The sequence below is a fragment of the Ixodes scapularis genome, unplaced genomic scaffold, assembly GCF_016920785.2.
Source record: "Ixodes scapularis isolate PalLabHiFi unplaced genomic scaffold, ASM1692078v2 PGA_scaffold4__175_contigs__length_147842914, whole genome shotgun sequence".
Classification (NCBI taxonomy): domain Eukaryota; kingdom Metazoa; phylum Arthropoda; class Arachnida; order Ixodida; family Ixodidae; genus Ixodes; species Ixodes scapularis.
In genome coordinates, this window is record NW_024609879.1 from 47,112,783 (window position 1) to 47,135,694 (window position 22,912).

At 40.6% G+C, this 22,912-nt stretch overlaps 1 protein-coding gene across 1 annotated transcript in view; it reads right to left on the bottom strand.

Annotated features, from left to right (window-relative positions):
- Window positions 1–22,912, bottom strand: part of LOC8033866 (receptor-type tyrosine-protein phosphatase H) — a 132,921-nt gene that overhangs the window by 17,387 nt on the left and 92,622 nt on the right. The window contains exons 15-23 of the mRNA XM_029993706.4: window positions 19,419–19,520; window positions 17,237–17,381; window positions 12,402–12,466; window positions 10,853–10,970; window positions 6,998–7,081; window positions 4,827–4,922; window positions 2,836–2,917; window positions 1,905–1,995; window positions 909–985 (exon numbers count right to left, since the gene is read on the bottom strand). Coding sequence (XP_029849566.2) covers window positions 909–985; window positions 1,905–1,995; window positions 2,836–2,917; window positions 4,827–4,922; window positions 6,998–7,081; window positions 10,853–10,970; window positions 12,402–12,466; window positions 17,237–17,381; window positions 19,419–19,520 — 860 coding nt within the window. The remainder of the gene's footprint in view (window positions 1–908; window positions 986–1,904; window positions 1,996–2,835; window positions 2,918–4,826; window positions 4,923–6,997; window positions 7,082–10,852; window positions 10,971–12,401; window positions 12,467–17,236; window positions 17,382–19,418; window positions 19,521–22,912) is intronic.

The following is a 22,912-nucleotide window of genomic DNA, read 5'->3' on the forward strand; positions in this document are numbered from 1 at the left end:
ATAAATAAAAACAAGCACGACTGCACTCTCTCCAGTCCGTCGTTGTTGTTTCCATCTCTGTATTTGTGTTACTAGAGCATTTTCTAAATCGCTCCTGCAACAGGTACAAATGCCTCCCCGAGTACATTCAGAAAATATAACGCATAATTAAATGGAGCGATGAGTTTTGATTTATAAGATGAAACAAATAGAACGGATTCTCTAATAGAAGCTGAAGATACGCTCTTGTACGGTTGTGATTCTTATAAAGCCACGTTCTACACCACCTGATTCCATTACCGTGCACTCACGAGGAAAAAAAAGAATAGTCTATGGCACAACCACGGGGAAGTGTCAGTTAAAAAGAAGAGCTTGAGACTTGATGCGCTCTTTCACGTGCTCCTGAGCAAATTGGCGCTCTGTGGAGGGACCTTATGTTACCACTCTAAGACAGACCCGTGCTTATTAAGGTAGCAAAGTATTGACGAGAAAGAGATATGTAACGTGGGAGCTAATGCGAACAGGTACGAGTAAAAACCGTTAAAAAAAAGAGTGGGAAGTACAATGAAGAAAGCCAGAGTAGCAGTCTCCCCAGAGAGAGTGATAGAGCGATAACAATAAACGGAAAGGCGGACGAGAAAGAGAAAAATCGGGGAGAGCATGTGTCAAAAAAAAGAATATTGGCAGAGGAAGAAAGGAGAAAGAGGAGGCGAGAAATGAAGAAAAGGGAAAATGACAAAGTAAAATGAACCGAAAACAGACAAAGGAGTCTCTAGAAAAAGAAGAATAGATAATTACGGGCAATCGGAACAGATCCTTTTCAAAAAATATCGACAGGAAGTGGCGTTAAGAAATACCCGTTCGTAAGAATTTGATGCTCTGCGGAAGTAACTCATGAGAACTCGTGTGCCCTCAGACATTAGCGTTACCTGCACAAAGCTTGCGTTGATGTACGATGACTTCTCGTCGTTTCCAACCACAGAGAGAGGAACCCGAGACTTGTCGACTGCAACGAGGAAAACCCGTTTCGCCGTTGAGTCGTCGCCAAATGAAACGTCTTCAAAGTATGCTCCATATTACACAGAGCTCAATCAGTCGTTGTGCTTATGCTTACTGAGATCGGTCGGAGGTTCCAAAAAGGGAATTTTGGTTATGTAGGTGATGACTTTCTGTATATACGCGTAGTCGAGCTACGCAATAACTTGGCGATGTCATACTTGCAATTTTGGTCGTCAAAATTGTACGATTAGATGCATTAACGAATTAATGTCAGTTGGGTTATTTTTATTAAAACCTAGAGAATATACGCATGCAGGGAATCTTACAATTAAGAGTTTCTTGCCGACAACGTCTTCATTTCTGTCGTAAATTAGGGGTGAGGAAACAACGAACACTGTTCTCCAATAAAAATGTTTTTATTGTTGCAACACAGGCTATCCACGTCAGTGCCGCCTATTTCGCGACAACATCTCTTGGGGTAACGTATCGAATAAGTTATTGAACGAAGGTATTTACCAAGATTGAGGTGCTTGTTTTTCGCCTTGTGGGACAAGACTCCAATTAAAATTAAGACTTCGATTACAGGTGTCCACAGCAATTACGTTTTGATTTGTTTGAGATGAACAGATATTATTAGCAGCTGCAACCGATTCTTTCTTTGTGAGTCCAACTGGGCGCAAGGTGTATCAGTGCGCAAGCAGATATCTTATTAAAATCTCTTTTTTTGTCTTTAGCCTTGCACCCATCATCTTTTACCTCGATTCTAGAAACTGCAACTTTCATTAATAATGTTCTTACATTAGTAATAATGTTTATCACTACGCTCGAAATAAATGAAAAAACAAAAGTTTTGCACACTATGTTTTAGGGATACACTCGATGCAAAAAGTGTGTGTGCTTTTGAAAAAAAAACCTTCGATACTCACAAGGATGTATATTTGTGAATCTGTTCTTCTTGCTGTTAGCTGGATCCCTAGCGGCCTCCGAAGGGTACTGGGGGCTAAGCTCGACCAGGCGCTAGAAAAACAATCACATTTCGTTTGTTCATTGAATACATTGTGAAGCATTTCTGTCTTCTTGTTTCACCTCTGCTCTTACAGCGCTAGTAATCGTTTCCAGGTGGTTGTAAGAAAACACTTAAGTTCATTCTTCCTGAATTACTCTCAGAAGTTGGGACACTATATGGTCATTGACTACTGCAAGTGATAAAATGTACCCTTGTGGTACACCAATACGACAATTAGAACAATGCGCGTGACAACACTCCTTCGAGCTCACTACTCCCAAGTGCAACCTAGCTTAAACAGAGCTTTGACAGTACGGCCGACGAAGATGGTAGCAATAGTAAAGTTATCAAAGAAATATTTTTCGCGCTAATGCTCAGGTTGAGCTTTTTAAAAGAATCAAGCATAAAACAGGTGCTAGTTTTGCTTATACACTCCAGTTTTTTTTTTCTGTTTCTTCACTGTTTGGTCGCGCGAATACAGAGTAACATGTACATGACACGTGGAGTGCGGTTGAAAAGGCATCTTTCGAAGAATCATCAAGTGCATCTGGCTTTATGCACCAAAAAGGCGCTAACAATGAACTACAGAGAGTCGGGAATTGCAAAAGGAGAAACACAAAAACACTCCGCAGTCAATATATCCTTGTAGTCTTGAGTGCATAACTGGAATGTCAACAGCAGTGACAGCACAAAGACGGAGTGTCATAATAAAGAAAAGAATTATCCAGTTCTTACTACCAACTTTTGTTTCATTGTTGTTGGTTTGTTTTTAATTATGGGGCAGGTGCACGAAGACATGAAACTAGAATAAGCGTGCAAGCGTCAGTGTCGTAAATGCAAATCATCCTCACCTCGTACTCATCCGAAAACCTGTATGCAGAATCTTTCTTCATTATATGCATCTGCGCTTCGAAGTTGCATTTCAAAATAGGCCTATCGGGAAAGAATAAAACAAAGAAATATTCAACTCTGATGCTTTTTTCCCACTCTTTATACTATGTTATCCACGCCTGTTGTACGTTGCTGACCAGGTAGAGGACCATGGGATCACCACAAGTAATGACGTCTATGTAACATATATGGGCTGCATATATGTTACATAAACATATATGGGCTACATATATGTTACATAGAAAGTTGATAGATATACGCACGCGAAGCATCATCGTCGTTGCTTTCGGACACTTCCAACACCCTCATGGAAATGCTGTGTCGCTACAGTCGCTCTCACCGGCGATAAAACGATGGTGCATTCTGCCCGATGCTCATCACTACTTAAGCGCACGTGCCGCACCATCTCGAAACTCGTCAAGCGAAGTTCATGCTGCCTACCCCAGTAATGCTACATTCGATGCCCGCCCTTTTCCGTGACCATATCTGGATAAGCATCATATCAGTCTGCGTTCGTGTATCACTTTTGCATGGTGCACTTTAACGACGAGAGGCTAGTAGTCGTACTGCGCTGGCGAAAGTTATTACCAAAACTCTAAACCATTGCCGTCAAACAACGGAGGCAGACCATCCTTTCGCTGTCTAAAGACAAACGTCTTATTTACTGTTTTTCTTTCTTTTCTCTACGAGGAATTTTCGAACCAGTGCGCTACTTTGGCATGACATCTGGCATAGTGCACTGGCGTTTTGTAGTGAGTCATGCAGAGGGTGCCTGTCTCGTGCTATCCATGCTTTATTTCTTCAGCCTGGCAAATGGTGAAAGCGATAAACCAATTCAACAAACACTAATTATAAATGCTAATTCCTTAAGAAATGTCTGCCTATAGGAACGTGACAAGACCCTACCGTATCATTATCACTTCCGAATCCAATGAGATTTCTCAATTAGCAGACAACAACCTCACGAAGACTCATGACGAAACAAGACGCGTGAAGGTAAAATGATATGCTCCGTGTTTACGCTGCCAGTGACCACTGCCAATGGTATGCGGACGCACACACCTTATACGTTATTTTACTTTGGAGAACCACTGGTCATGCTCGTGACGCTATCCCACTAGACAAAGATATCAGCACAAAAAGAACAATGATTGGAATTGTTTATTCACCATCTGCCATGCAGGTGCCATTGAAAAAATGAACCATGTTTTTTTTTTTTACCCGCGTAACTAAACTGCATAGTGTAGAAGGCTGAAACTCCGCCGAAATATCACGGTAAAGGTGGGAATTTAATGTGTAAGTTTGAGAACATGACGTTATCTGTATCAAAAGTTCGAAGAGGAAAGCGTAATTTCTTTATGAGCCGACGTTCACTTTGGCCTAATTTCGTCAAACCAAAAAAGAAAAAAAAACATTTTGGGCGCTTGTGGCATTTATTTTAGTGAAGCTATCTTTTCAGCAAGACCGACAGTATTGTTTTGTTTCTTGCTGATGATATAGTTATTCTGGTTTTTAATTTCAACGACCGTTCAAAATGTCATTTCTTCTTTTGACAAAATTATGCTTAGGTGGCCGTCGGCTCGTAGATACATTATGTTCTTTCTTTCCTTGTTTTTTTCATTCAAGTATCTTCATGATTTCAAACCTTCTCATTCTAGCCCCACCAATATCGTTGCCATCTGACGGAGCTTCAGCTTTCTTCCACCTCTAGTTTATTTACGCTAGCAGACAAAACAGGGTTTTTTTCTCTCCATCGAACTCTGTAATGTTCATCACAACCTAGAATTAAGAATTCATTTCGGTGCGTATTTAAAGTTATGTTTGCCCCGACGGCCGTAGCGTTCAACATATAGTTATGTGTAGATAATTCAGCCAAAAATACAATAAAATGTTTCCAAATATTGCCATACATGAAATAGCAATACATTGAAGGGTAAAATAGTCCTCCTACTTGTTAATATCTTGCACGACAGGTGAGCGGTGATTGTCTCTTGGCGTGCCATGCTCGACGCTCACGTCGTCTTCTTTGCGTGCCGAGCCGTTCACACTGCAAAATAACAAAAGCGCCTAAATTCAGATTTCGTGCCAGTTAGTACGCTGGCGAGCAGTCATTCTTTGGCGGCAAGAGTTCGAGACGAAGGGACACCTATGGGAGGTCACGCCATGAAGTTTTATTAAGCAATAGTTCTATTTAGCGAGTAACGTTGGCAAATGTTTAAGGTTACAGGTTTGCGGTCACTATAAACGACTGCGAACCTAGAAACCCGCGAGTGAATTACCCACAGTCTTAAAAAGTAACGCGTTACTATTAACGCGTTACTCTAACTTCGTTACTTTTTGTAACTTATAACTGTAACGAGTTACTTTTTCAAAATGTAACTTGTAACTGTAGTTCTATTACTTTTTCTGAGGTCGCAATGAAAGCAACGACGTTACCTTTGTCGTTACTTTCCAGTTTTTTTACGAATAATATATCATTGAACGAGCACAATCTAGCTATTCCTTGCACTTTCCAAAGTGTCTTTTCCCACATTTCGAGTGTCAAGTTGGCCTTGCACGCTTTCTCGCAAGTCACAACCCGAACATAGCCACGTGTACATTTGAGGGAAAAAATCTAGTTATCTTTACGGACGCGCTTATACTTTGTGACTGAACACTTACATCTTAGTATCTCGAAGCACTATCTATGTTGAGGCTTTTCTTTTTTCTGCGCAGACGCTTTTTAATCGGGTGAATCAACCCTGGATTAACAATACACGCGGAGGGCGTTGCGCATGCTTCGTATTTTTATTAGCGCCACTACTCCGGCGTGGTGTCAACAGTCGAGACAAAACTTACTGTTGTCTGCGCGGGGTATGTTTCTGGCTTGCCGGGTACAGACTGAAATATGTCCAGCGACTTTATAAATCCAGCGCAACCGTCAATAAGCCAGCAATGTGCTAGTGCTACCAACGATAGGGTATTTGAATAGGGTCCGCGTTTGCTTTCGTGCGGTTCCTTCCAGCGCGCCAGTTGAGCGCCTGTTCAGCGAGGGCAGGGACGTGTTCGCCAACAAACGAGGGAAACTTTCGGAGACTAATTTTGAGAAGCAACTTCTGCTAAGTTGCAATATAAAGTAAAAAGAGCACTTTTTTTAATTTTATGCTATAAAACTTCGTGAGGGGTGTTTTCTAGTTTTTCCTAATTTTTATTCTGTTGTAGAAAAGTAACGAAGAAGTAAGAAGTAACTGAGAAGTAAGAATTAACTGTAATTATAACGAGTTACTATTTTGTTGCGATAACTGTAACGGTAACTTCGCTACTTTTTTCTGGAAGTAACTGTAACTGTACCGAATAATTTTTTGTTTAAAGTAACTTACCCAAGACTAATTACCCAATTGTGACGCAACATTCGTGTCCAATTGTTCATATGTTAGTACTGATCAACTTGGGAATTATCAGTTATAAGCCGCCCTAACATGACCTGGCAGTCATGTCACCATTTCTCTGCACTGAGCCAAAGAAAAAAATTTAAAAAAATTGGCAATAATTTTGATCGTATTCCTCTTAGGCGAAATTACATTTTGTTAGAATTTTGCGAAATCACTCTCTCCCTCCTACTCATCATACACAAATTTGGCAGCCGAAACATCCATTCGACTAATGATCGCTGGTGATTGTTAGTTTCTTACGTGGCCATATTGTTTCTAATATTTACCTTCACCTAGTACTGTCCAGTTTTTGAAGTAACTATGGAGGCCTTTAATATATCTTTTGTTAACTCACCCACTTCGCATTATTCTTGCAGCGATCATAATAAAGATACCGTAAAACAAGGGCTGGAGGCGACAATTTGTATGGCTTTATTTTCTTTCTGATGCTGCGACTTTGTGATAAGAACATGTTTACGTGATGTCATCATGAATCATTTTTGACGCGCGTTCAGTCACTATCTAGGCAAGCAAGGACGTTTGGCGTCTTCCCTTTCATTACATCTTCGCTCTGCGAGTATGCGCGGGCACAATTTGAACGAGAGTTCTGCGTCAACGTTTGACCGGCACTCGTGTTTTTGATCATGGCAGAGTTTAACAGACTTTACCCTGAACGTTGTATTCTATAACTTGCAGTAAATGGCGAACGTACGTCGATAGGTGCACCAAGTGAACAAGGGAGTTGCCGAGCTGCGAAGTATCAGCTGACGTCCTCTCCTGGGACGCTTGCTTCTTTCTGGAGAACAATGCAGAATCATAAGGAAAACCTTTAAAACTATTAAGGCATTTTCATGGTTTTCCTATTTAGCGAACTTGTAAACACTTCTAATTCACGCAACAGATGGCGCAAGTTTGTAATTGCGCTATGACAAAATTATTGAAAGTCAAAATTAATGAAAGGCAAGGACGTCTGCGTTATTTACGTTCAAAAATACAGTAGTAATGCGCATCAAAATACCTATACATTATTTTTCTCGAAATGACCTTACAGTGAGTGATTTGCCTTTGCTGTTAGATTGTTCATTATTTAGAGTTATCACGAATGTCTGAGTTATTTATACTTATCACGAATAAAAGTTTCCGGTAGTTAAAAAGTAATAATTGTTTCTTCTTATTTTTACGCCTGTATTGACGTTTCGGTATTTCTAATATATATTTTTTTATTTTGTATATTTTATTTTATTATAAGCTAATTTAGCTCCAGTGTTTTTTTGTTTGTTTTTATAAAACGTTACCTTTCAAAACAGCGTAGAATTGATCTAGCTGCTCCATTAGGATGAATCACAAAAATAATAAAATTCACTGCTAAGGGCTACGATACGACCAGACAACTTAAGGAACATTGAGATGCGCAAGTAACAGCACGTGTCAAGCCACATATTAGGCTTCGCGCGCTTGGTCGACGCTTATGACGTCATCAGAAACAGTAGATTCCTAGAGCGCGTTCAATAAAAGAACGCTCTAGAGCTAGACGGGGGCCACCTGGTTTCTGGGCAGTATTATTTTTGAACGTTTGCATAATATTGCCACGCCCGTGGCCGAATGGTTATTGTCCTTGGATCTTACGCAAGGGGCTCGAGGCTCAATGCCTGGGAGCGACGCGCCTTTTTGTTTTTTCTCTAAATGTCGCGTTCTGGTAAATTTGAGAATCCTGGTTCTTATTCGAGGTTCCATTGCTCTACGCGCCGAACATTTTACGCCGATTGCACCAGAAGCCCACGCGTGTATGTAATGGACTCCGCGTGGGGAGCCGGAGTCAGTCTCGACCCAGCGTTCGATTCAGCTATTTGGCCAACAACGACGCCTGCGACGCTGGCCTTTATTTCGTTTTGCGCAGAAGTTCGCCCCATTAAACGTTTGGTTTGCTTCAGTTTCGCCGCCTCATCACTTGTCATTTCTGACAATGTTTAGTGTCAGAGTGTCATTGGAGCATAAGTCAGGTACATAATTAACACCGTTTATTGGTATCAACCAGGGATGGGCAAAATACATTCAAATATGTATCAAAATACAAATACAAAATACTTTGTTAAAAATTTATTAATTACAAATCTAATTAAATTAAAAGAAATACATTTAAGTACAAGATACATATACAACCAAATGTATTTGGTCTCCTCCAAATACTTTTCCAAATACATTCCTCAAAATTTGTGTCAGCGACTTCAGGGCACCTGCAACGGGTTTCCGGGTATCTCATTTTAATTTTGCATCGCACACTCGGGAGTTATTGTGCGAGGCTCTAGTAACGTAATAGAAATATAATCACAAAAAAATGTAACCAGCTTGGACGTAATAGGTGAAAAAAGTACAGAGCTTCAAGCAGCTTTTTGTTTTGTCGATTACATTTTGGTATAGACCAACAAAGAACCGAGACGACCAAAATGCGCAGCACTAGCTAGATAATTTTTTATTGTTGCAACTCGCACCAGTTACGAAAATCTGGACGATCCGCGCATTTAGAATGTTTCAGGCAAAAATATGGATGGAAATCAGGCTGGAAAACATCACAAGTTGTCACAGGCACTTATTTAGCCAGTCTGCCTGTGAACGTCGATTTCGTCACTATTCTTGCCCTGGACTAGCACCGTAACCACAAAGTCACTAAACGCTTGTGCTTGATTGAGAGACACTGCATTTAGTTCAGAACGTAGTTTTTTTCCTGATCTGGACAGTGACAATAAATTTGAGGGATGTATTTTCGCCCACAAAATTGTATTTAATTACAATTGTATTTGAAATACCTACGTTTTAGTATTTAAATACACAGTCAAATACATTACCCAATTTGTAATAAATACAAATGCAAAATACACAAAGTATTAGAAGTACGTATTTCAAATACTTGTATTTGAAATATTGCCCATCCCTCGTACCAACATATTTTATTTAAACAAAACCTATTTATTACTACTTTGTACCGATAGTACATGTATTTATTACGCAAAAAACTAGTAAATTTCACCTTCGTGCACTTAGCTGCTGCTCTAGACAACACTGATTCAGCTCTCTTTTGGCAGCGCAAGTGGCCGTGAAGCCTGCTCGGAAAAAAGTAAACGCACACAGCGCTATGCGTTCCACTTTCTTGGGGGATCTGTGGACGAGTGGTATAGCGCACACCAGATCGGAGCACGGGCAGCGAAAGCTCGTGCTACAGAACCCAGGTATCCTGGGTTCCGTCCCCACCCCTGGCCGTTTCGATCTGAATGAGCATCGTACCGGCGTGCGCTCGTGCATCACTACTGCTTGATGCACGTTAAAGACCGCAGGAGAACGGTTGTACTCCACTTGCTAAATTTCCCAACTACAGCTGGAAGAAAAGTCGCCCGTTGGTGGCAGACTAAGTTTTAGTCTGTACAGATATACATACACGCAACTTTTCTTCCACCTTCTTCCCTGTTCTTCTTCATGCACGTTGTACCCACTGCTTTAGAAAAGATCAAACAGCTAGCAAACGCCTCAGTCTTAACTCAATAGCGTTAAGGAGCTCGTGTCGCAGAAAATCCGGCGTCGGTGGAGCGTGAAGAAATTCTTATTCGTCAATAGGATTATGACGTCACAGCCACATGAACTCTCGCAGGAGTTTCAAACGATTGACAACGCTCAAGTGAAACGTGACGCCGCGGGGGGAATGAAAGTGATTCAAAAACATGACGTGAATTGCTTGTACGGCTTGGTAAAGAGCGGGAGTTTTATACACTTTGCTACCGCGTTCCGCTCTAAAAAAATAACACTTCAGCGTCCTCCAAGTTTCGTTTGCTCCTATCCGACGACTGTGCCATTACGGTGCCAGTGCTCATGTTGGTTTGAGTTGAACTATCACTAACTGCTGGTCCTCTTGACAGATATTGTGTGTAGTAGTCATATGGAGAGCAATTAAAGAGGCTACGCATAAAAAATAGGGCAAAAAAGACAAGGACGAAAAGTAAACAGGACAAGCGCCATCCTGTTCTTGTCCTGTCTTGTAGCGCTTCTCCTGTTTATTTATTGTCCTTGTTGTTGTTGTTGTTTTGCGCTATTCTACGTTTAACTAAGATGAACCAACTAGCCGAACAACGTACCCTACTGAATAGGCTACGGTTGGGAGTACTGACGCTCCCTTCCCCAAATCTCTTGTGAGCGCCAACATTTTGTTGCCTAATGCAGAGCAGGGGAAAGTGGCTTTAGTTACCACTTGGAATTGTGAGTTCCTCAGCATTACATATAGTATAACCTATTTCGTACGAAATTATTTTTCTCTCTCGCGGCCTACTTTATCGTTTCTTGAGGACAGAAGAGCGTTTCTTTCAATTTTAGATAAAGCCTGAGATTACACTCAACAATCATTTTAAACGATAGAATGGTGCAAGTGCCGTTACACCGAAGCATAGCTTACTCTGTTGATCTAAAGTGCTATCTACAGATGTTATTACAAGCTTCCAGCAGTTGTGCGACCGGAGGCTAGATGGCGCGCCCATCCTGGATCATTCCCGGGTCTCGATCGATTTAGACCGGCGATGTCGCCTACCGATTTTTAGTCCTCAGGATGTAGATGGCGCCTCCGAACACGAGGGCCATGAGCAGCAGCGCTGTGACGATCCCTCCGACAACTGCCCCCGCTTTGCCTCGGACAGGCTCGATGAAGACTGCAAAAGGAACGATATGAAATTCTCTATAGCCATTCAACAAAATTAGAACGACAAGGAGAGTCTTTGGAGCGCCCCGAATTCAGCACGCGTCCCGTGCCTTCTGTCCTGCGTTGGCTGAGCGCGCGCGCTCGAGGTACACGAAATATTGAAGCATTGTCGAAGGTGGGAAGCTCGCGCTGGAGGCGGGACAGCTGAAGCTCCTCCTCCCTGCGTTTCTCACATTTTCGGGGACTATTGGCATGCTCTCCTATTAACTGACAAAGCCTGGCAAATCACCACGAAAAGCGGCCGTTGAAGTGGAAAAGGTGGAGCGGCAGACAACGGATGGGAGGAGAGCAACGTGACTGACGCCCCTCTGCGGCGAGACGCCGAAACACACCTCTCCCGTGCGAACAAGTGTGTTTCGGGTCCTTGCCGCTTCTTAAGCTTTGCGCTGACGTCCAGGTTCCCCGAGAAATCGCTCTTTCCTGCTCCGTGCTACCAGATTCTCGCGCTCCAAATCTGCGACCGCGCACTCAATGGCTCCGTCGTCGAAATGCCAGGCTTTGTGACTATAGAGAAGGCTATGACAACACCGAAGCGTTGTCGAAGGTGGGAAGCTCGCGCTGTAGACGGGACAACTGAAGGTCCTCCTTGCCCTTCTTACATTTTCGGATACTATTGGCGACTCCAGCTAAACCTACGCAGCTAGTGTATAGAACAGGAAGCTCTGGCGACAGGTTCGCTCGCCAGCCTTCTCAAGCAAATTATATTTTCACAGCGCCTCAAGCTGTAAAGACGAGGCCATGAAAGTAGGCTCGCGAACAGGTGATAAAAAGCACCAGTAGGCATTATAATCGATATTAATAAGGATTTTCAGTAGATTGATTGTACTCTCTGATGTATGTATATATGTCGGGTAACCGCACGATGCGTGTGCTAGGCACCGGAGGGGTATCGGGCATTGTTTCCCAAATTGAACAATAATCTACTACAATTGCTGATCGCAATTTAGGGGTATATGATACATTTATTATGCAATAGGTTTTATTGCTGAATACTATTTATTACAAGTATTACATTAACTTGAGCGAAAATGGTTGTTCTCTATTTGCTTTAAATGCGAAGCAAAACGTAAATCGGACATAAAAATGCAGAGTAAACAGTTCCTATTGTTTCCCTAATAAACCAAGGAAAATATTAAACTGGCATTTGCAATGCCCAACAATGTATCGAAACCACGCTAAGAAAGTTTCCATCATGCACCTCTTCGCAAGTACATAAAATATATTATAAATTGTTTCCGCATGTCTTGAGAGCATTTTAAAACACTAGTAAATTATCTCTCTTTCTGCACACAGTCGTTGCATCCGCTCGCTCCACAATATATGTACGTAAAATGATAAGGTTTGAGGGAAAAAGAGTTGAGGAGGCCTTGACCATACGCACGGGTCCTGAACTCTTCGGGCGCTGTGGGCATCTCACCGCCTCTCGTGCGCCCGATGACGTACATTCTGCGCCAAATGGAAAAAAGGAGCGTCGTTAGTCGCCGAAGTACATGGCAGCCACCGCTCACTGCAGCAAACAAGAAATTGTCAGACAACAAAAAACTCTGAAACAAAAGCAAGAGAGCGTGCGATGATGCACTCACCCTCAAGAACTAGGGCAGATATGTAACGTAATAATCTAGACGTTTCGCAATTTATGATATATATGTGTCTAAAAGTTTAGAACGAATTCATCACATATTTTCTAGACTACAATTCTAGAAAGAATTCCTTTGCTCATTTACTTAACATATACGTTGTACACGAAAACATTTTTCTTTGCGACAAAACTTTAAGCAAAACCAAAAAGAATATCTATAAAAAAAAAAAGTTATGTCCGAGATAAGAGAGGAAGCAAACCAAGCCAAAACCACTTGAATAGTAGGCTGTATAATTTTATACGTCATCTTCGAACGACCAAACAAACTACGGATGTTTATTTACGGCATGAACCCCAGACTGAAGTTTCATGTGTCTTGACCGTACGTAAGCTTTCCTCAAAACTCGCACAGCAAAGTTTGAATTAGAGTAGAAAACAATTTGCTAGTAGGATAGGCGGACTGTGCGAGCAAAACCATAAAAAAACCAGATTCTATAAGTAAAAAGAAAAAAATGATGATAACACACTTTCTAAATGAAGGTGTTTACTACTAAAATCACGATGACTACCAAGCCAAATAGGTAAGAGATTTCACGTTGCATTCTACCTAACTTTATTTCCATTCCGTTGGCAATTACAAACGATCAGTAGGTTGAAGACTTAGAACAGCAGGGCAAGTTCGTCTCATAGAGCTACCCACTCTTTCCACTCCACCCACCTCCACGGAGAGTTGTGAGTGTGGAGGAGGGAACCAGCAATCATGAAGAGCAGATCCTTTGTGGGAAGAGTTTGTCCTGTTGTTATTTACGAGTTAAGACCATAGCCAATCTTTATTTCTTTTTCACCCATCGTTTCGACAATTCGGCCTCTTTTTCACTCCCCTCAAAGCGCGGTTTTGTCGTCCTTACTTGCTCTTTTCCCTCTTCAAATAAACAATAAATTATAAAGTAATTAATGGCCGCTAATCCCTAGGTCACGATTTTTTTTTTTTGTGCGAAAGCATTAATTGTTCCATTGAGCGAACCGGCGTTATCAGCTTTTGAAGCCGCGCCAAGCGGCACCTAAACTCTTCTGTCCAAATAGAGCTACACCTGTCGTCTGTAGCAGCAATCTGATGAATAAACTTTAATTGGCTGGCGCGCCTCATAGTTTCGAGGAGCGAAGCTCCCATTGGTTCTCGTGCGGTGTAGTTTCAAGGAACGCCACCAGAGAAGCCCTCTCCATGGAGGCGCAGCGGCCCGGTCACCCGTAAGAGGGAGCGACTGGTCGCCGAGCCAGCAGAGCCCGCACGGGCAGACTCCGGAGTAGCTGCAAGGCCAAGCTAAGCGCAGCGCGGCCACTTCAGGAGACTGTGCGCTTGGTTGTCGGCAGCAACCTCGGCATTTGCGAACCGTAACCGTCGACGCCTGTACGCCGCAGACAAAGTAAGAGAGTGGAAGAACGGCACTCATGCCTTCTCATTCACAACTCGTAAGAAGTGCTTAGGTGTCCCCTTTTAAGTTTTCTTTCCCATTCATTATTTCTCAAGTATATTTGCTTGCAAAATTCTATAAGTCTTAGAAGTGCTTCTTATACCATGTCGCCGGCTTTGACTTACATCCTATACGCGGATTTGTCTTATATGAACCTCCTTAGCTACTGAATTCTCCATAGTGAACTTTGCAACTCCAGACAGACAGAAACAGTTAGCTACCTAGAAGAGTTGTGTTCTCCTTGTGGAGACATTGATAGTTCAGTGACCACGCCTTCCTAGCCTGACAGTGAGGAAATGATACGGCTTCTCCCATCAGCCCTTTACATTATTGCCTAAAATTTGGAGTATTTTAGGGCATTCTTTCTTTAGCACAAGGTGCTTAAAAATATATTTCAGTCTGCTAACTACAGACATGAATATATACACCGGAAGAAATATGAATTGTAATATTATGGTATTATTTAATCTTAGTTAGAACCTCAGGGGCGCATAAGTCTTATTTCACCCTTAGCGAAAACTAATACGTTTGAAATATACCACATTCTAATTTGAGTGTATATGAAATGCAGTTCATAATTGTAAGTACACGAAAAATACACCGAAAATATAAACTTCTTTTTTTTTTACTTAGTACTAAAATATACTTCTAAAAATCATTTTAAAATACCTTTACTTAAACTACATTTGAAGTTCCCTTCATGCGTTTTGAAATATGTAAATACTAAATTAATAGGAACAAAATACCTTTCACATATATTTCTTGAAATATTTATTTAATTCATGCAAAATATACTCCAACCCTAAAAAAATGGAGCAGTCAAAAATACCTGCAGAATACTCTTAAAATACACTGTTGTGTTATACTCTAAGTACCCTTTGACTGCAATACTTTGGTAATTTGACTTAAACTACCAAAATATTGAGAAGTATTTCTAGAAGTTCACTTCAAGCAGATATGGAGTACACTGAAGGGCCTAAATACAACATTTGATTAGTTTGTAAACTGAATTGCGCAGCATCGCACTGATAAATCAACCCAGTTTATGTTATTGTTTCCTTTTTTTCTATCAAGAACACGCCTGATCAGTTCCTTGCGCACCAATCACAAACGGGGTTCGGGAACTACAATCACAACATTTGCTGATGCTGGAAAGCTTCAGTAGGTGCTGTGAACAGGTACGTTTGGCGTGGTTTTGTTAGCACAATGTTAGTTCACTGAACGTGTATACTCACCATTGTATGTGATGTCAATAGTGACTTTAATATAGTGACATTAACTACCATATTGAATAGTCTGCTACTAAAAAGGAAAGGCTAAATGACTACTGTAATATACTTATTTTTCGCGGGCTCAATATTTCGCGATTTAGGTCAAAGTTGGAGTTTTGGAATAATTCGCAAATTCTAATTTTCGCGACGCGCTGAGAACGCAATATAGATTTTAATGTTTTTACATTTTGCCGGAATTGTTCACGGGACCTATTTTTCGGAATTGTAGGCGATTCGCGAACTTTGCGAGAATTAGGTCCTCACAAAAATAAAGTCGTTTACAGCATTTTAAAGTAAAGAGACTGCCTTGATTCGCTTCGTCCTGAGTGGTGCTACGCAGAGAAGCAATAACATGTATTTTATGAGCCGTTTGTGTGGATATTGTTTTAGGGACTACGCCGAATTGTTATTAGTTGTACCAATGCTTTTTAGTAAGAGATATCGTCCACGAACTTCGAAACACTGTTTCCCCTTTCACAGACTCCCGAGGAGAAGATTGAATACTTGGAACCTTAATAAGCGCAGAGGTGGTCACCGAAAAAATGATTACCTTCAATATGTAGGCTATATAAGGCTCCAGAGCAGTCAACGGGACTGTGAATGAGCTGTTCAGTGTGTCATGGTGTTTGTGTTTGTGTTCGTTCCTAATGTAGCTTTGTGAGATGTATTTAGTAGTGCCTTCAAATACCACAGTGACACCATTTGCTGACAAAATCGAAAATAAAAAAAAAATTGTGTAACCGGTATTTCATGCACAAATGGCATCTTGAGTGTGAAGGGATAATATTTTTGGTATATCTAAAATATTTTTTGATTCATATTTATAATGTATTTTGAATACCTTACGCGCGTATTTCGAGTGCGGCCAAAATAATACAGAATAAATACAAAATAAATATTCGTATTCAATATATTTCAACTTCGTTTGAAGTACGGTCTCTTTTTGCTAAGGGCAGGCCTGACATGTGTTTGCGTTGGAATGTTGGGCAACCTATGCAATACCTTGGACTTCTGCCCACCCTAATGTAGAATGGTACTATTCCCGAAAATTGTAGTTGCGCGCTATTTATAGCATGCATCTATCTTATCCTTTCTCTAAAAAATCTTACCCTTCTAAAAAAAAAAAAAAACGTTATTACCCACAATTGTACTAATTTGGCGGTGTGGAGTCTCTTGAAAAGGTACTCCACCGATTTTTTTAGCTACCTCAACTAACTATATTTTCTGACTCCCCGGCCTTTAGCCTTTCCGGTATGCTATTTATCATCGCGAAATTCATAATAGGTATTGTGAAATCGGCAAATGAAAATGGTGCAAAATCCAATATTCAAATATTCGCGCACTTTTCAGTGCCGTGACGTCAGTGGCAGGCAGGCTTGCCACTCGAGTAAGTAGTCTAAAAATAGAATATGCCAATCATTTGTTCCGTGCTGGAGCGCGGATACGGGAGCGAGCTTCCAAAGCACTCATTTGACACCAAGAAACTGCTTCAAATCCGTTGGGAACAACTTCTGTAGTCCAAAAAGTTAACCCCTGCCTTCCACTGACGTCACTTTGTTGTTGTTGCCAGTAGAGACTTTCAGTTTGAAAAACATGGTGAAGACCAAAACTGTAAATTCAATGACTTCGCGAAAAAACAATATTTTCACCTAATATTTGGGATACTATTTTAGCAATGTTTGTTGGTTAATTTAGCAAAATTTCAAGCAAATCGGAGACAATAAAAAAACCGGTGGAGTACCCCTTTAAGATGCCAATTCAAGAGGGCGCCCCATTTCGCGTTATGATAATTGTCGGCCATGTTACATGGTCGCGCTAATATCCGCGACAAGATGTTTATATCGCCTCACAATTGCACACCTCTAAGGTCTCAGAAAAAAATAAAAATGCTCACGCGTAGGCAGTTCCCGGTCTAAGAGGTCCGTTACATGGCAGGGTAGCCTCGGAACAACTTTGAGTGCCCAGAACACAAATTAGAGTTGCCGAGTCTTCTTCAAACTTCTTGCAACTCATCGGATCGTCTTCCAGATTTCTAGGATCTGAAACCGCAATACGTTTTAGTGATGGTAACACACAGGCGGGCAAACAACGATGTCGCACGCGATTTGTCTCAATTAAAATGTGACGAAAAACAAAAGGGCGGAAACGGGCGACACATACGCATCATTGCAAATCTTTCAATTGTGTCATTATAATATTGTAGGATTTTTTATGCTATGAATATATGTCAAACAAGTGCACGTTGGAATAATATATCAACCGTGTCACATCTCAGGCACACCCGATGAAACTGCGAAAGTACACTGGTACTGAAAGCAACTGTCGTGGAATCGTTTGGTGTATGCGTTTCCTTCAATTTTGAACGGTGTCTACCCAACATCCTGGATGTTGAATCTCATTTAACATATATCTTCTCAGTACATATAAACTGCAATATAAGCGCACTCATTAGGCTGTGGAGGCATGCACGCTGTTAATATTTTTATATGGAAGATATTGCGCATTCTCAGAACGTAATCCTTAGCCCGTTGCGCAAAACAATTGCGGAAAGCGAAAGCGGCTATTGAATTAGTATTTAGGTTATACGTTCCCTGCAGAGTTTTTTTATGTAAATTTCATTATATGTATTCTGTAATAAAGCAGAAGGCTCACCGCATCGCATATGTCACATTCCTAACGTGCACCAAATACTAACTACATTTATCTAGATTTGATGCGTCGTTGACTAGTGGTCTACAAAGAAAACTCAAAAGCATGCGGAATTTTAAACTTCCGTGAATTTTCAGTTGTGTCATGTTTTAGATTGCTCTGTAGATGATTGTGGTTGCTACAATGAGCGATGCGTTGTGTGAGCGAGAGTTTTTTCGGAGGTTTTTTTTTTCTAGATTACACTCACGCACTACTGAAATCTCACTCACCCTAGCCAAACAATTCCGTCTACACAATGTAGTTTTATAAAGTTACTTTGCGTATGTTAACTATATAGCTGAACACGATAACGACTAGAATGATTGACAGAAAGTATAAATGCAGGGTAAAGTTCAAGATGTAATTCTTTAGATTTTTGCCGCTGCATACTCGGCATTTCGCTCTTAAAAAAAAGTAAGCAGTGCAACATCAATAAGAAAAAAGCAATTTGGTGACATGAAAGTATAAAAGAAAGAGCTAGCGTCCTCTCAATTAGTTCACCAGCTTATGTCATCCAGTTGTTTTTAGAGTCGTAGTTAAAATTTAGGAACAACTAGCAATCTTCTTGATTTCAGCGCAGATGTCGGTAATACAAGTGAATGAGTAATCGATATGTGCTCCAGGGAGTTGTATGATTAGGCTGCATTGAGTCTTATTCATCGAAGAAACCTTTCTATCTGACTTTTAAATCTGTAAAGTGGTCGAAGGGTTGCCTTAAAAGCCACACAATTATCTACGTTTGAGAGTAAAACCCTTCGGTCATCTTGTTGTTTCGAATATGTGTTGCCAGTTACTTAAGACTTAACTTCAAACCCCAGGAATCTCTCGTCCGTCTTTTTGAAATGATAAAACCACCCGCGACTAAGCAAAACGCTACCGTATAAGCTTCCTCTCGCTGTATCAAACTCTCAAGAAATCTAAATTTCGCAGCATAAGTATAATCAATTGCGCCTATTCTGCAACGAATCGAAGAGCGACGCCCATGAGGCAGTAGGGGAATAAAAAATATAACCGTAACTTAGTGGCTCAAGCTGTATGCAAACAGCGTATAGATGATCTACACTAAAACGTGTAGGATTTTATGTCTGGTGTTTTGTTGAACTAGCGAGTGCTAAAAGCACAGCTGGTCAGGGGATTTTACAATGCATCACGCAGTAGAAAATGCATAATCGCAGGCCTATACAACTGTAGCTATTAGAATTCAACACATCATGTGTATAAGTCTGAGATGCTAGATACTTTCGGAAAAAAAAAAAAAACACCACTAGACCTCTGTTCTCTCAGATTCCTTGTTATAGTTTTCACTTTTTACTCAGGAAACATCTTAACAGATATTATACATTATAAATTACTCTAAGAAAAATGTAGTCAAAATATAGGATATTCACCTTTATCAAATGGATTCCAGTGGTCCGGTGTTACAGGGTGGGCAGGTACCACAGTTTCCATGGAAACTGTTCTCCAAGCCTGCCGTGTCCTCACTGCAGACTCTGAAATATTCGTATCTTTAAAGTTATTTATTTGATCATTCGATACATCTAAACATGTACTTTTATTCAGTGTGAAAATTTGATATGTGGAAACATAAGGGCGCCTGCGAACTGCTCAATGCCAAATTGAACAAACACAATTTTGAGACCTGGGACAAAAACAGCTGTGTTTTATTGTTTATTAATATAAATTCATCGCTAAAATTTCATCTCATTTCAGTGGCCACGTCAATATCTATTTAAATTTTAAACTTGAACACACGCAATTAGCATTGATTACCGAAAAGAAAACAGGCTACACAGTAACATTTTAATTCATATTATTATAATAAATAAATGAATATTTATTTTCAAGTGCTCAAAAACACCCAAAAGGTCTTTTCTTTGGTACACATAATAAATGAGGAATTAAAATAACAGAGACATGGCAAAAATACACAAACGTTACAAATTGGCAACAAGCACTTTCATTTTCATCGCGAACACCCGAGAGTCGCTAAATATATCCACTTCAGCATTGTTGATGCGGTTAAAAAGCAGTTGGCAGCGTGATAAAGGCGAGAGATCACAGACAGTATTAATGTAAAAAGTGTTATGATTTCTAGTGGGTCGGGAGGGAACATGTAAATTAACATCACTTAAAAGCGAGCCACAATCAGATACACGGTTTACTAACTTATGAAAAGAGACTAAGTCACGTTCCGCTCTTCTATCGGACAAGTTTGTCAACGAAACTTTTTTAAGAAGAAATTCATAATCAAAATAGAAGCGACGATGAGAGTATCGATCATACACAATACGTATTAACCTCTTCTGTACATTTTCAATGTTCAATGCCTGAGTTTTATTTAACGCATTCCAAGCTATGGAAGCAAATTCAAGTCTAGACCTGACTAGGGCACAAAATAACCAAACCAAGGAAGCCGGGTTATTAAAGTGCTTCGTAATACGAGATATAACACCAAGCATTCTTGTTGCACTGCCAACGACAAATGACACATGGGCAGTAAACGTTAGAACATTATCAAGGTATACGCCAAGGTCTTTTATGACAGAAACACGTTTGATAGGCATCCCCTCTAAAACATAATCGCAGTCTATTATGGTGTGACGCCTTGAGAAAGATACGACTTTTGTTTTCAATGGATTCAGAGATAAGTTATTCGCTGTACACCAAATAGCAATCTGTGAAACATCATGCTGTAGAGCGTTGCAGTCGATAGAAGATTGAATATTCATAAAAAGCTTGATGTCATCGGCAAACAACACAATTTGAGCGTTATCAACATATGACGGCAAGTCGTTGATGAATATCAAAAACAACAACGGGCCAAGGATGGAGCCTTGAGGGACACCAGATGTGGAAAAGAAGTGGTCGGAATGACTGTTATCTACACGAACTGAGTTCCGTCGAGATGACAAATAACAACGGAACCAGTTACATAGCTCTGGGCAACAACCATATGACGATAATTTGTGTAACAGCAATTCATGGTTTACTTTATCGAAGGCTTTAGACATGTCAAAAAAGATACAATCAACTTGTCCTTTGTTTGTAACAACAGGGGCAGAGTGATTTAAGAAAGAGCAAAGATTTGTTTCAACCGAACGTCCCTTCAAAAAACCATGCTGACACTCGACAAACTTATGCCGAAAATAAAAAAGAATCCGGGAATACATAACCCGTTCAAAAACTTTAGAAAATCCAGATAGCAAAGATATTGGGCGGTAGTTGCTTTTCACAGAGCTGTCACCTTTTTTCAAAACTGGTACAACAACCGCTTTTTTTCAAAGGGAGGGAAAAACACCAGAAGTAAGAGAGAGGTTGAAGATGTGCAACAAAATAGGTATAAATAATTCGCTACATCCCTTAATAATAAATGATGGAATAGAGTCAGTTCCTATAGATAGCTTCGGTTTTAATTTTTTTATTGCTTCCGCAATTTCAACGGCATCTACTCTAATACCAGACAAGAAATCATGGCAGTTGGTTTTTATTTCTTGCGGCTGAGTGCTTTCCTGAAAGCTTGAATAACAACTGCTGAAGTAATCAGCAAAAATATTGGCAACTTCTGTAGGCGAAGATACATAGTTAGCGTTGTTATCTGAGCGCAGACAAAGACCTTGGTTAAAGTTGCGCGTGTGTTTCTTGGCATAGCGCCAAAAGTTTTTAGGGCACCGGTTTTGGCTACACTCCACTTGTTCAAGGTGCAAGCGTTTGTCCCTAGCGTACAGCTTTTTAACTAGAGCCCTGTAAATGCTAAACTCAGTATAAAATAGAGACAAACCAGTACGTTTGAAGAGTCTATGAAAATGGTCTTTTTTACAAAGGTAGATTTTCAACTCTTTGGAGAACCATTCAGGGTGAATTGAAGGCTTGGAAATGCGCCGTGGTACAAATGCATCAATTGCGTTTTTAACTATGGTCGAAAACGTCTCGGTCGCCAGCTCAACATCATTTATGACAAGAAGTTCACTCCAGTCAAAGTTTTGGAAGTATTTGTACATGTTCAGGTAATCACCTTTATGATAGCAGTACGTAGTGTAGGGATTTGAAACTGGCATCTTACGAGGAAGAAAGAGCCCAACTGTGAAAGGTGTGTGAAACAGATCCATTTCTACCATTGGACTCAAAGAAGGAGTTACATAGTCAACAGACACGTTAGATAAAACAAGGTCAAGGGTATTTCCAGCGGTGTTCTCAGTTGTGTTCAGTTGATTCAACCCACAAAAGTTCATAAACTCCAACAAGCAAGTGGCCTTATAGCGTGTTATCAGGTTGTTGCTCTTTACATGACCAAGTGTCCAGTCTACTCCTGGAAGGTTGAAATCGCCATAAATCTGTACTCTATACTTGCTGAAATTTATATGAATCTTAAGTGCCTCCAGATGCTCAACGAAGACCATTTGATCAAAGAGTGGTGGGAAATAGTAGTTACCAACTAGATAGTTGAAACCGTCACGAGATTTTATTTCTAACCGTACACACTCAGAATAGGATTCTAAGTCGATACGACGATGAGAACAAAGAGATGCCTCGGCAGCAATTAAAACACCACCACCAAGTTTTTGACCAGTGGTTTGATAATCTCGGTCCTTTCGATACACTTTGTAATTAGGTGTAAAATAGTTTGAGGTAGGTATCCCATCGCACAGCCATGTTTCTGTAATGCAGACAATATCAAGCTTAGTTGTTATCAGGTTAGACATAAACTCGTCGGCCTTTGTACGAAGGCCCCTCACGTGTTGGTAGAAAACGCTAAGCGTTGACGCCATTATCGGGTGCTACTGTTTCCACGTTATAAACACGCGTACTGTCAAGGCGGCCAAAAAACTGGTGGAAGATGCTACCCTCCGGCCAGACTTCGGGTTTGTTTAGCGCTGCGAAAACT